Here is a 14,919-nt window from a genome sequence, read left to right as displayed (position 1 = left end):
TGATCTGTCCTTTCATGACGAAATATCAAAAACCATTGATAGAGTTGGCATCTGAATAACTAAACATAATGTTCATGAAGGGAATATTTCGTGTGTTGTATTGATTTCAGTGTGTGAATAAACAGTGTCCATATATACAGTCATGCAAAAAATATTGGACCACCCTTTTTCATGGTTTTCTTGATAAGGACTTTGGTTATCATCAATAAAACCATGGAAAATGTCTAGATATCAGCTCTTAAATTAAACTCTTATCAGCTATTTTTGTTGTTATCATTATATTTGTCCAAACAAATGTACCTTTCCTTGTACCAGGCATTAAACGAACAAGAAAGTGAAGAAAACAAGGTGGTCTAATAATTTTTTCCATGACTGTATATATATATATATATATATATATATATATATCTGCTCAGTGACCCTGGAGCTGCTTGACCAGCTGATCTGAAATCAGTGATTCAGTCACATCCAGTAATGTGAACAGAGAGAGTGTTGACTGTTATGGTCTTTGTGAATCTTTATATTTTATCCTTTTTATATCAGAAGTTACATTCTATACATAAGTTTGATATGTTTATAGTTTGTACCTGCAGGACAATAGCATGATTATAACAACAACATGAGAGGATGAAGTTTAGGCAAAAAAATGACAAGGTTAACAAATAGTTTAGGTAATATAACGACCCAACAGAGACACTGTGGGAGGGGACGTGGACGGTCTGTCTCAGTGTCTCTGTGTGTCTCTGTGTGCCTCTGAATGTCTTTATATGTCTCGTTGTGTCTCTGTGTGTTCTGTGTGTCTTTATGTGTCTCGTGTCTCGTTGTGTCTCTGTGTGTCTGAATGTGTCTTGTTGTATCTCTGTGTGTCTCTGCGTCTCTGTGTGTCTCTGTGTACCTCTGGTCTGTCTCTGTCTTGTTGGAATCTTGAAGTTCCTGTGAGGATCCAAATTGTTAAATCTGTTTTAGATCTGATTATCTGGAGACTGAAACCAGCTGATTTCTGACACTTAAAACATTTATTTTTTGCTTCGCAAGGTTATTTTTCTGTTTAAATATGTAAATGAGTCAAAACTTCCTCAGCCAGTTATTTCCCATAATTTCCCATTATTGTGTGTGTGTGTGTGTGTGTGTGTGTGTGTGTGTGTGTGTGTGTGTGTGTGGGGAGGGGACCTGGAGGCTGGACCTGCAGCAGGAGGAGGATCACATCAGTCTTCAGGTCACCATCTCGTCACTCTACCTCTCTCTGCTTCTCCTGGCCCGGCTCGGCTCGGCTCGGCCCGGCTCAGAACGCTTTCAGCTGGACCAGGACCCGGACTGACGGACGGACGGACACACAGCACGGGAGCAGGGAGCAGGAGCGGGACCTGCAGGATCCGTGTTCCGGCTGCGGGCTCCCGTCATGCTGGGCACGGTGAAGATGGAAGGGCACGAGGCTCCGGACTGGAGCGGATACTACAGCGAGGAGGTGGGTCACTCACCGACCCGGGTCAGGACCGGCTTGTCCGGATCTGACCCAGGTCAGGACCGGCTCGTCCGGATCTGATCCCGGTGCAGATAAAACCGTTTGTATCCTGCAGGAAGTGAAGCGTGTCTTCATCAGAGTTCATTCAGTAGGCTAGAACTAAAATATTTTAACTAATTTAACTCAATAAAACGTATGAACACATTGTTATTATCATTATTATTATTGGCTGTTTATTTTTGTTATTATTAAAACTAGATTTAGTTTGAATCTGCGGCGATGAAAGAGTTTACAGAGAAACATTTTCCTCCCGCGGCTCGTTTTTATTCTCACTGATTTGATTTGATTTGATCTGTTGATATTATAATATCAGGCCGCAATATCAAATATTAAATAAAACTGACACAAAGATTAAATGTCATAATGTCATAAATCAGTTGAAGCTTCAGGATGATTTCTGTTAAATATTCAGAATTTTAATTCAAATAAATATGAATCAAACTTTCAGAATCTGTGAACTGATCCTGATTATATTAATAACAATATCATGTTTATAATTTATAATAATGGCATATCATGTTTATCATCATTATTATTATTGTTATTATTATTATTATTATTATTAATAATAATAATAATAATAATAATAATAATGATAATAATAATAAAAAATAATATATCGTGTTTCTAAAGTGAGACTTGAACAATCAGCGGAAGATAAAAAGCTTCATTTATTGAATTTAATGTTTGAATTATTTAAATATAATTTGAGTTTGTGAAGCGGAAGTTCGGCGCGATCAAAGCTTCACTTTTATTAAATATGCTTTATTGTTTTTTATAAGTTTCATCTGAAAAATAAATTAATCTGACACATTACAAACATATTCAGCTCACAATAAACATTGAGTCCAGACCCTGATCATATTTATGAATACATAGATGAATAAACGAGGTCAAACCTACTGAAAATGTCATTTTAACGCGCGAGTCATCTCTAAAACAGAGTTTAGTAGGCCTATTAAAGAATTATTAAACACAAAGTCATAAAACAACAATAAAATATAAAAATAACAGAGTTATGATCTATAATTATGTTTATTATCGGATTATTGGCCGCTGCGCGTGAACATTTACAGCCCGAGTCACACAGGCGAATAACATAATAATAATAATAAGTTATTTGTTTCTTTTCGATGTTCAAACGTGTTCTTTTTGATAAAAAATAAAGTCTTTATCAGGTTTGTAATAATTACAAAGATATTAATTCGTTTAAATATAGATTTAATAGTAATGTATTTGTCGCTGAATTTCAACTAAATCTGATAAAGACACAACATATCGGCAGAAGTTTACTGATTTTAAATTTGAGGTAAAACCATTTCAGCGGCTCTTTGATGTCAAAGATTCAGCTAATTAAATATTAACTAAATATTAATATATATATATATATATATATATATATATATTAATATTTAGTTAATATATATATATATAATATTTAGTTTATATATATATATAAATATATATATATTTATATGATAATAAACTTTGTGGTGTGTTTTAATGTTTGATTGTTGAATTATTAATAAAAGTGCGTCAGCGGAGAGAAACAGGTCGCGCGCATCAAATAAAACAGCGACTTCAAAATATAATTTAATATGAAGAAATTAAAATTTAATTTAGTGTCACAATTATTATTAACATCATGTTTTAAATTATAGAACCTTTATAAAACACACTTAATATAACTATTAATATTAATGAACACGTTAATGGATTAATGTAGGTAACGTGTGAATGTGTTTTTAAGTAACTAATTAATGAATTAATGATTGTGTGTTTGTGATGAGTTATTGCTGATGATGTCATGAGATCAATTGTAATAGATCAGATTTAAAGAAATGATCTTAATCTTAAAACCTTTGCTCTGTTTTATTTAAAGATCCATTAATGAGCTGTAATCTCTTTTCATTATTAAGAAATCTACTTCATGAGGAGCTTTTCACATTAAAAGCTTTGCTTTGTATGTTTACGGATCAATACATTTATTTTATCTAAATGTTTCAGATTTTGATCCACTATCAGAGGAAATATTCATTTATCATCACAGCAGAATATCATCCGATCATCAGAAAAAATCAATCAGTCAATAAAATGTTTGATAACCAGTCAGCGGCTGCCTGTCTCTGCAGGGGATCTCTGACCGGTCCTGGTCTAACTGGTCCTGGTCTCTCTGTCGGTCCTGGTTCTAAACTGGTCTTACTAGTTTAGGTCTAAGTGGTCCTGGTCTGACTGGTCCTGGTTTGACTGATCCTGGTCTAACTGGTCCTGGTTTCTCTGCATGTTTACTCTCCCCTGGCATCTGAATGGGTTTTGGTCTAATTTGTTCTAAACTGCTCCAGCTTGTTCTAAAAAGTTCAGATCTCTCTGCAGGTCCTGGTTCTAAACTGGTCTAACTAGTTCAGGTCCAAGTGGTTCTGGTCTAACTGGTTCTACAGTTCCTAGTTCTAACCTGGTCTAACTAGTTTAGGCCCAAGTGGTTCTGGTCTAACTGGTTCTGGTCTATCTGCAGGTTCTGGTTCTAAACTGGTCTAACTAGTTTAGGTCCAAGTGGTTCTGGTCTATCTGCAGGTCCTGGTTCTAAATTGGTCCAACTGGTTCAGGTCCAAGTGGTTCTGGTCAAACTTTTCTTGTCTCTCTGTAGCTCCTGGTTCTAAACTGGTCAAACTAGTTCAGGTCCAAGTGGTTCTGGTCTAACTGGTTCTGGTCTCTCTGCAGGTGTACTCTCCAATGGCAGGCAGCGGGATGGGTTCTGGACTCGGGATGGGCTCCATGTCGGGCTACATGACCAGCAGCGGGACCACGTCAGGCTCCTTCAACATGTCGTACAGTGGGACCGGTCTGAGCCCTACCCCGGTGGGTGGGATGGGCCCGGCTCCGACGGCCATGTCGGGTCTGGGTGGGGGCATGGCCTCGATGGGCGGGACTCTGAGCCCTTCCGGTATGAGCTCGGTGTCGGCCCAGCAGGCCTCCATGGGTCTGAACCCATACGGGGGCATGAGTCCCACCATGAGCCCCGGCATGGCGTATGGCGGCGGTGGGCTGAACCGCGGCCGTGACAACAAGGCGTTCAGACGGAGCTACCCGCACGCCAAGCCACCCTACTCCTACATCTCGCTCATCACAATGGCGATCCAGCAGGCGCCCAGCAAGATGCTGACGCTGAGCGAGATCTACCAGTGGATCATGGACCTGTTCCCGTACTACCGGCAGAACCAGCAGCGCTGGCAGAACTCCATTCGCCACTCGCTGTCCTTCAACGACTGCTTCGTCAAGGTGTCACGCTCTCCGGACAAACCGGGGAAGGGCTCGTACTGGACCCTGCACCCGGACTCCGGGAACATGTTCGAGAACGGCTGCTACCTGCGGCGCCAGAAGAGGTTCAAGTGCGAGAAGAAGATGTCGGGGAAGTCTGATGGCAGGAAGGAGCAGGGGGGGGGGGGGAGCGTCTCCCTCTGGGGACATCAAACCTGCGGGACTCCTGGACTCCGCCTCCCTGCCATCCTCCAGCCAGGCCGCCTCGCCACCCGGGCTGGACCTGCGGGGAGGCGTCAGCGGGCCGTCGGACCTGAAGGTGTCTGGCTCCCAGCTGCTGTCGTCGCTGTCGTTACCGCCGCACTCGATGGCTCATGAGTCCCAGCTGCACCTGAAGGGCGACGCCCACTACTCCTTCAACCACCCGTTCTCCATTAACAACTTAATGTCGTCCTCGGAGCAGCAGCACAAACTGGACCTGAAGGCCTACGAGGCGCTGCAGTACTCATCCTACGGCACCGGCGGCAGGACCATGGAGCCCCTGGAGGCCTCCTACTACCAGGGGGTCTACCCCAGACCACTCCTCAACACCTCGTAGTACCGCTGCACCTGCCGGACTCTCTGCATGCAGCCGTCCTGGACTTCCTGTCAGGACTTCCTGTCTGGACTTCCTGTCTGACTGTGATGAACTGGATCGACTAAACTGAACTCACTGTGACAGAACCAGGACCCAGTTTACACTGACCCTGATCCCAGGTCTGTTTCTGCTCCTACACACCGAGTCACGAGTCACCAACAAACTGCACCCAGTCACCAACACAATCACGACTCACCAACACGAGTCACAATTCACCTGCAAGCCGTGTTCTGCGGTGCAGTCTGACCTGTCGCTCTGTCCGGAGGGCCGGCAGGTCAAAGTTAGTTTATAAAAACAGATAAAAGAATTCTTGAAACTAATGAACATTGCGACTGATTTGAGTGCAAATTAAAAAAAACATTCAGGAAACATTAAAAAGTATAAAATCATCTTAAAGAAATTATCAAAAAGCTGTTTTAGTCAAATATTCTTCAAACAGACACAAAGTTTAAATCTTCACAGATGAACTAAAAGCTGCTGAACTTTATGAGATAAAACGAGTTTAACGTTTGACATTTTGACCATCGCCATCTTTGTTTATTTGCAGCCTGCACACATGCAGAATGGATCCGTCACCAGCTTATGCTAACGAGTTAATGTTAACGAGCTTCACGAGCAGGACAGTCGCTTGTCTGCCTCAAGTCTTTGAGTCTTTGAGTCAGTCTGAGAGATAAGCTGCCTCAGCGTGCAGGGCGTGATCCTCCTCTTCCTGTCTGAATAACCACGATGAGAAAATAAATTAAAAAGTTAACGTAAAGGAGCCGTGGCCTCAGAGGGGCGGGGCCAGCGGGGCTTAAATCATGTTCAGTCTCGGGGTCAAAGGTCACTTGACAGATATTAGGTGTATATCAATCCATTAGAATATGATGAAAAGTCCATTTCCAGTAGTTCAAGTCAAACAGCCCCAACCAAGTGTTGAGTCATATAGATGGACATACTATTCAGAGGCCAACATTTCCATATTAAACATACTTTTTAAAATTGGTCTTATGTAAAAAAAATGTTTTTAATTTTAGGTCTTAATTAAATGTAAGCCATAATCATTATATTTAGAAGAAATTAAATAAATGAAGATAGGAAATGTTTATTCTGTGTGTAATGGATCTATATAATGTGCTATTTCACCTTTATGAATTGAATTACTGACAAAAATACTTTTCTATGATATTCTAATTTCTTGAGATGCACCTGTAGTTCCTGTAGTTTTTGATCAGAAATATGACAAGGAGTTTTTTTCTCCCACGACCTCGCCTGCATCCTCACTGACCTCCGGAGGGGTCGCGACCCTCAGGCTGAGCCCCGCAGATCAAAGGCACGGCTGTCTCCAGGCAGATCAGAGTCTGAGGAACACAAAATCATGTTTCTGTTCAATATTATTGGAATCTGAGTTTATACATTTTGAAAACAATTTTGATACATTTTTTAATTCCTCATTTGTCAGTATTTTTCATTTTTGCATTAAAGATGTCGAGAAAAATAAAATATAAACTTTAAAAAATAATGTTGGACAGAAAACAATAAAAAAACAAAAGCATTATTTTAACTTAAACATGAATATTGTTTTGTTATATTTCACTTTTATATTTTAAACATTCAAATAATTGTTATTTTCATTACTTTTTTGTCTCCTCAGGGCTGAAACTCAACCTAAACACGTTTCTGTGACTAAAAAACACTAAAATAAAGTATTTATTTATTTAAACATTTATTATGAATAAAACAACAATTATTACTGATAGTATTATTAAAGTTAATTATAATACTATTAATAAATCTTTGCTTGGTGACTCTCACTCTGTGTGTAAAAGCAGAAACGTCTTCCTGATGACAATTAAACTCTTCTGTCCATCACCGATTATTGATTATTAATTATTCTCACCATGTGCATGAAGTGGGAGCTCTTCTTCTTCTTCTGTGGATCAAAGCAGCTGACAGACAGGCGGACCTCCTCCTCTTCATCAGCCGACAGGTCTGCAGGGAGGAGTGAAGGAAGGAAGGAAAGAAGGAAGGAAGGAAGGAAGGAAGGAAGGATATTAAAGCCCCTCAGCTCGTCCTCGTTGTGTGTTTGTCGGTTTTTGCTGCATGTTCTTCTTCTTCTTCTTCTTCTTCATGTTCTTTAACTTATTCTGTCATTTTCAAATAAAACACGGAAACTCTGACTGATTTGTTGCTTATTTATTTCTTATTATTGGTCAGTTTCTCATTAATGACCTCTTTGTTAAATTCACCAGATTTGTAACAAGTCTGATGGAGAGACTCTGAATCCTTCAGTTAGTTTAAACATCAAAGTCTGAATTAAATTTAATATAAATGTTTAAAAATAAATTGTGAATAAACATTAAAAACGTGTTTGTGTTTAAAACAGTTCTGAGATCAGATTAAATATCATGAAGCTGGAAAACACCAAATTCTCTTGTCGCCAATAACTGAATCCTCAGATTAGTATAATAATAATAACAATAATAATATTAATAATAATAATAATAATAATAATAATAATAATAATAATAATAATATAATATAATAATAATAATGTAGGCTACTTCTGCTGTTTTTTCAGGTTTAGTAAAAATATTCTTATAGATTTATAGAGTGAAATAGTTGTGTGATCTTACAGTTTCAGGTTTCAACATAAAAATAATTATTAATTCTTAAAGAAAACAAAAATGATGAATTTGTAGTTGTTTTTTTCACACTGAAAGAAAAAAAAATATTGAATTTGTTTGCTTATTGATGTTTTCTTTTTATTGTGTGTTCATTTTCTTTTATCAGTTTTCTTTGTCTTCTGTCCGTTGTCCCGGCAGCGGGACCTAGTCCCGGCTCAGTCCCGGCCTCCCCCGGCCCTCTCCCTCTCTCCTCCGGGCCGCTGGCTGCTGAACAAGCCGAACACGGCGCGCCTCCTGCGGCCTCAAAGCGCCGCCGTGTCGGCGGATTTCGCGGCTCTTTGTGGCGGTAACCTCCGCCGCCGCTCCGTGAACTCAACAGATTTCACTTTGATCTGAAGCTTTTTAAAACATTTTGGCCGCAGAGCCGCGAAATGTCTCGAATGATCCGTAATTAGCCGCTAATTATCCGCCGACATGATCCCGAACATCCGACAGCCCGGAGCCTGCAGCTGCACCGCACACACACTGATATCGTTCATAATATTTAGGATATAATTTTTATTATATAAATATAACACAAACAAAAATATTATCAACGCCTCCATTTATAGCCTATTATATATTATTTTATCATATAATCAGAAATAATATGAGGAAAGAAAACACATAAACAGAGCGAATTATTTTAAAGATAATCTTAAGAAAATAAAAGCCTTTTTATTTTAAATTTTCCCAAAACAAATAAAAACAAAAATATATTACTTTTTTTTCAAATCGTAAAAATAAAATATTTTTGTTTCATGAATTCAAATAAACAAAACATTTAAACTAACATTCAGTTTGTTTCATTCATTTAAAACATTAAAACACAAACAAATGAAGCCACGTGACATTTTAATTTAATTATCTGAATTTAATTTATTTAATGAGAAGATAAGATAAGAGACTTAATTTAATTTGTAGGTAATTCATTAAACTGGAGATTAAACTAATGATGAAATAATCAGCAGCTGATAATCACACTACTTACATTTATTTTCTCTATAAACTCAAGAGATTCTCTGCCAATGTGCGTGTGTGTGTGCATGTGCGTGTGTGTGTGTGTGTGTGTGTGACATTTGATTTGAGGATCAGCTGTCGTTTTCCTGCCGCTGACCTTCATGATTTAACCAAACACAGAGAGACTTTTATTGTGGAGGGTCACAGCTGTGATCACTGGAGAGAAAAAAAAATTCAGTTGAAAAATCATGTTCAGCGTCTGTCAGATTTTGAATATTCAAGAATTCGTATGATTATTTTAAATAACATTTCACATCAAATTTAAACACACACACACACACACACACACACACACACACACACACACACACACACACACACACACACACACACACACCTGTTCCCTGCTGCTGACTGAAAATAATCATAATAATATACATGAAAATAAACAGCAGGAGAATTTGTCTTTTTATCTGTTAAAACTGAATTTCATGTCTGTATTATAATAATAATAATAATAATAATAACTAAATGTTTTGTGGTTTGTAAAAAATGTTTTTCACCGCCTGCAGTTCTGTTTCTAATAATTCAGTTTTAAGGTAAAAAAAATATTAAAAATAATATTTAGTTTCCTTCAGTCTGACAGAAACATGAAGCAAAACTGAAAAAGATTTTTCTGTTTTTTATTCGTCTGACAGAAAATGAATCAGCTGTTATTTTAATAATCGTTAATTTTACTGTTTCAGATTCAAACATTGAAAAAAATGAATTTATTTGCTCGTAAAGATTCAAAATCTCACAAGAAAATAAACAAAAAACTTCAAACACGAAGCAAAAAGTTTATCAATAAATGTACTTTTTTAAAAATGTGTTTATATTACACACATTAATGCGTCAGAAATAAAACCGAATAATAAATACACATTAATAATCTGCAAATGATGTGGAAATGAATCAACCTGTGTAGAAATGATTAAAAAAAAATCATCTTTTATATGTTTTAATGTAAATACATATTTAATATATAATATTGAAAATGTTATATTCCCTGTGGGAACAGCATAATAACGGGATGCCACCCAGTCTGCGGTAATACGGGCCATATGCTCCCGGCGGGGCGGAGCGGGGCCGCGGGGCCCTCCGGCGGCGGCCCGGCCCCCGGGGGCCCCCGCAGCCTCAGCCAAGCTTTTCTCTGCACTCGCGCCTTATGGAGGAAAATGTCGCTTTCTTCCCCGCGCCTTTCATTCCCCCACTAGAAAGACACGGACAGGGGCCCCGGGGCCACTCGGCCCTTTGGAGGGGGATTGGAATTAATTATCTCCAATAACAGATTATTGTGCTCCAGCAACGAAAAGAGCAAAGAAGAAGAAATCCCCTCCAGAATAAGAGAGGAGCAGAAGAAAAGAGGACGATCAAAGGGAGAGAGAGAGAGGGAGAGAGAGAGAGAGAGAGAGAGAGAGAGAGAGAGAGACGGAGACAGAGAGGGAGACAAAGAGAGAGACAGAGAGGGAGAGAGAGGAAGACAGAGAGAGAGAGGCAAAGAGAGAGAGGGAGAGAGAGAGGGGGGGAGAGAGGAAGACAGAGAGAGAGAGGGAAAGAGAGAGAGAGAGGGAGAGAGAGAGAGAGAGAGGGGGGATAGGAAGACAGAGAGAGAGAGAGAGAGAGACAGAGAGAGAGAGAGAGAGAGAGAGAGAGGGAGGGAGAGAGAGAGCAGGAGACAGAGAGAGGGAGACAGAGAGAGGGAGAGAGAGAGAGAGAGAGAGAGAGAGAGAGGGAGACAGAGAGGGAGAGAGAGAGAGAGAGAGAGAGAGAGAGAGAGAGAGAGAGAGAGAGAGAGACAGAGAGGGGAAGAGAGAGGGGGAGAGAGGGAGAGAGAGACAACAGGATGATCCACCTGAAACAGGTTTTATTATTATAATTGAGTGTGCTTGTACACTATCTACTCTCCACCGGGCTTCTTCCTATTATTCTTCTGTTTCTTCTGAGTCTTAAACTAACTGACCAGTTTCACACTAACTCGGTCAACTTCTCCTCCCTGAGTTTTTGTCGCACATAGACTAAAAAGGTATCAAATCGACTGGCTCGGCCATGACAAGTGTGCTATGTCTTTTCTAAGGGTTTCGACAAACTGTTTTCAAATTATTTGTGAAAACAAACACAACAAAAATACCCACAATGTAATGTGTGGATGACATCAGTTTCACACTAACTAACGAGTTTCACATGAACTGACGAGTTTCACACTAACTGACACGTTTCACATGAATTAACGAGTAACACAATAACTGATTAGTTTTAAACTAACTGACAAGTTTCACACACTAACTGATGAATTTTAAACAAACTGATGAGTTTTAAACTAACTGACGAGTTTCACACTAACTCGGTCGACTACTCCTCCCAGAGTTTTGGTCGCACATACACTAAAAAGGTATTAAATCGACCAGCTCGGCCATGACAAGTGGGCTATGACTTTTCTGAGGGTTTTGACAAACGGTTTTCAAATTATTCGTGAAAAACACAACAAAAAATCCCCCCAATGCTACCCTATGGAGAGGCTAGTGTGGATAACATCATCACTGGAGTGCAGAGGGACAGAAGAAATTGTCAAAAAATACATTTGGAAACTGCACTCGAGGCTGCAGATACCACACTACAGAAATAATGTATACATAGAAACCATAGACTGTATATAAATAGATAGAAACGTAGGAAAATTTTGTCTTCTCACCCACATTTTCTCACAAAAAATGGAATATAGATGTTCAATGAGTTTCAAAATAACTGATGAGTTTGGCAATAACTGACGAGTTTTAAACTAACTGACGAGTTTTACAATAACTGACGAGTTTCACACTAACTGACGTGTTTTAAAACAAATTGACCAGTTTCACAATAATTGACGAGTTTCACATGAACGAACGAGTTTCACATGTACTGACAAGTTTCACATGAAATGACAAGTTTAACATGAACTAACGAGTTACACAATAACTGACTAGTTTCACACGAACTGATGAGTTTCACAATAACTGACGAGTTTCACAATAACTGACGAGTTTCACACGAACTGATGAGTTAACATGAACTAACGAGTTACACAATAACTGACTAGTTTCACACAAACTGATGAGTTTCACAATAACTGACGAGTTTCACACTAACTGACGAGTTTCACATGAACGGACGAGTTTCACAATAACTGACTAGTTTCACACGAACTGATGAGTTTCACAATAACTGACGAGTTTCACAATAACTGACGAGTTTCACAATAACTGACGAGTTTGACATGAACTGATGAGTTTCACAATAACTGATAAGTTTCACACTAACTGATGAGTTTCACATGAACTGACGAGTTTCACATGAACTAACGAGTTACACAATAACTGACGAATTTTAAACTGACAAGTTTTAAACTAACTGACAAGTTTCACAATAACTGACGAGTTTCACATGAACTGACGAGTTTCACATGAACTGACGAGTTTCACACTAACTGACAAGTTTCACACTAACTGACGAGTTTCACACAAACTGACAAGTTTGAACTGACAAGTTTGACATGAACTGACGAGTTTCACAATAACTGACGAGTTTCACAAGAACTGACAAGTTTCACATGAACTGACGAGTTTGACATGAACTGATGAGTTTCACAATAACTGATAAGTTTCACACTAACTGATGAGTTTCACATGAACTGACGAGTTTCACATGAACTAACGAGTTACACAATAACTGACGAATTTTAAACTGACAAGTTTTAAACTAACTGACAAGTTTCACAATAACTGACGAGTTTCACATGAACTGACGAGTTTCACATGAACTGACGAGTTTCACACTAACTGACAAGTTTCACACTAACTGACGAGTTTCACACAAACTGACAAGTTTGAACTGACAAGTTTGACATGAACTGACGAGTTTCACAATAACTGACGAGTTTCACAAGAACTGACAAGTTTCACATGAACTGACGAGTTTCACATGAACTAATGAGTTACACAATAACTGACAAGTTTTAAACTAACTGACAAGTTTTAAACTAACTGACAAGTTTCACAATAACTGATGAGTTTCACATGAACTGACGAGTTTCACAATAACGGATGAGTTTCACACTAACTGACGAGTTTCACACTAACTGACAAGTTTCACACTAACTGACAAGTTTCACAATAACTGACGAGTTTCACACGAACTGACGAGTTTCACACGAACTGACGAGTTTCACACGAACTGATGAGTTTCACACAAACTGACGAGATTCAGACGAACTGACGAGTTTCACACTAATTGACGAGTTTCACACTGAGGAGTTTCACACTAATTGATGAGTTTCACACTAACTGACGAGTTTCAGACAGACACACACACACGGACAAACACACATACCAACACCTGCTTTATTATCTTACATGACTTCCTCCTCTTTTCCATTTTGAAAACAGTTCATCCACACCGCCCTTTCTGGAGGAAATGCAGTTTATTTCTTACACCCTTTCATAATATTTCTAAGCAAACTGTCAGTGGTAGATGTTTCACAGCCTATTTTTTCTCATATGAACACACATGTTGAAAGCTTGATCTGTCACATCCCTCAGCAGCGGTAGAGATAATATACTGTAAACTACTCACCAGTGTCAGTAATCTATGGCTGAGAGTCAACACTCTACGTTTATTTAGACATTTATTAGTTTGCAATCTGATTACAATCAGAACTAGGACTGCAAGCAGTACTGAACGGACCCTCGCAGAGTGGAGCCGTTGGGGGAGGAGCCGTCGGGGGAGGAGCCGTCAGGCGCAGCGCTGTGGGCCCAGTCCCTATGTGTACCAAATCGCGTGTCTCCTACTACTCAGCTCAAAGTAGGTGTAAAACATGTTACTTGCTGTAGCCAGCAGGGGGCGCTATGACTGTGAGTCAATATAGACACGTGGGTGTGTACCGGGCTGGACCCTAATCACGTGTGTGAAATTTGGGACAGATTGGACAATGTATGGTCAAGTTATCCAGTCTGGTGTTAGATGGCGAGACACCATATTTTGCCGCCATGCCACGCCCACATACTGTGACCGTCGGTAAAGATTTATACAACTTTTGATCCCAAAGACCTTGTGATGGTACTGACCGAGTTTGAAGTAAATCGGGTGAGATCTGTAGGAGGAGTTCGTTAAAGTATGCAACCTGGAAATGGGCAAAAACGATGACAAGTGCAATATTCAAACCAAGATGGTGGACTTCCTGTTGGGTTTGAGGTATGGGTCCAAGAGGCTTTTTGGTGCGTCTCCACATGAAGCACGTGTGTACCAAATTTCGTGTCTCTACGTGAAACCTACTGCTGGGGCTAGGCATAAAAGTTGTTACTTCCTGTTGCCAGCGGGGGGCGCTATGACTGTGTGTCAATATTGACACGTGGGTGTGTTTCAGGCTGGACCCTAATCACGTGTGTGAAATTTGGGACAGATAGGACAATGTATGGTCAAGTTATACAGTCTCATGTGCTATGGCGAGATGCCATATTTTGCCGCCATGCCACGCCCACATAGTGTGACAAGTGATAAAGATTTATACAACTTTTGATCCCAAAGGCCTTGTGATGGTACTGACCACGTTTGAACTCCATGGGGTGAAATCTGTCTGAGGAGTTATGTAAAGTATGCAACGTGGTCATTTTATGAAAGGGGGCGTGGATAAAGCATAAGGGGCGGGGCTTTATGAAATATTGTGATTGAGAAGTGTTAAGGGCTGGACTCTAATGAAGCATGAGAAGTTTGGACCAGATTGGACAAAGAATGGAAAAGTTATAACAATCTCGTGTTTTATGGCGAGATGACATACTTTGCCGCCATGCCACGCCCACATAGTGTGACCGACGGGTAAGATTTATACA

General features: G+C 39.6%; 1 protein-coding gene across 1 annotated transcript; it reads left to right on the top strand.

Moving 5' to 3' along the window:
- The first annotated feature begins 1,399 nt into the window (after positions 1–1,399).
- Positions 1,400–7,573, top strand: foxa1 (forkhead box A1). Its single transcript, XM_059353547.1, is given in 3 exon segments — positions 1,400–1,465; positions 4,241–4,965; positions 4,967–7,573. Coding segments are annotated over 3 exon segments (1,200 nt in total). The 3' UTR covers positions 5,376–7,573.
- The last annotated feature ends 7,346 nt before the right edge of the window (positions 7,574–14,919 follow it).

This window comes from Centropristis striata, chromosome 16 (assembly GCF_030273125.1).
Source record: "Centropristis striata isolate RG_2023a ecotype Rhode Island chromosome 16, C.striata_1.0, whole genome shotgun sequence".
Lineage (NCBI taxonomy): Eukaryota > Metazoa > Chordata > Actinopteri > Perciformes > Serranidae > Centropristis > Centropristis striata.
Note: the sequence above shows the minus strand (reverse complement) of the source record. Positions and strands in the feature narration are given on the sequence as shown.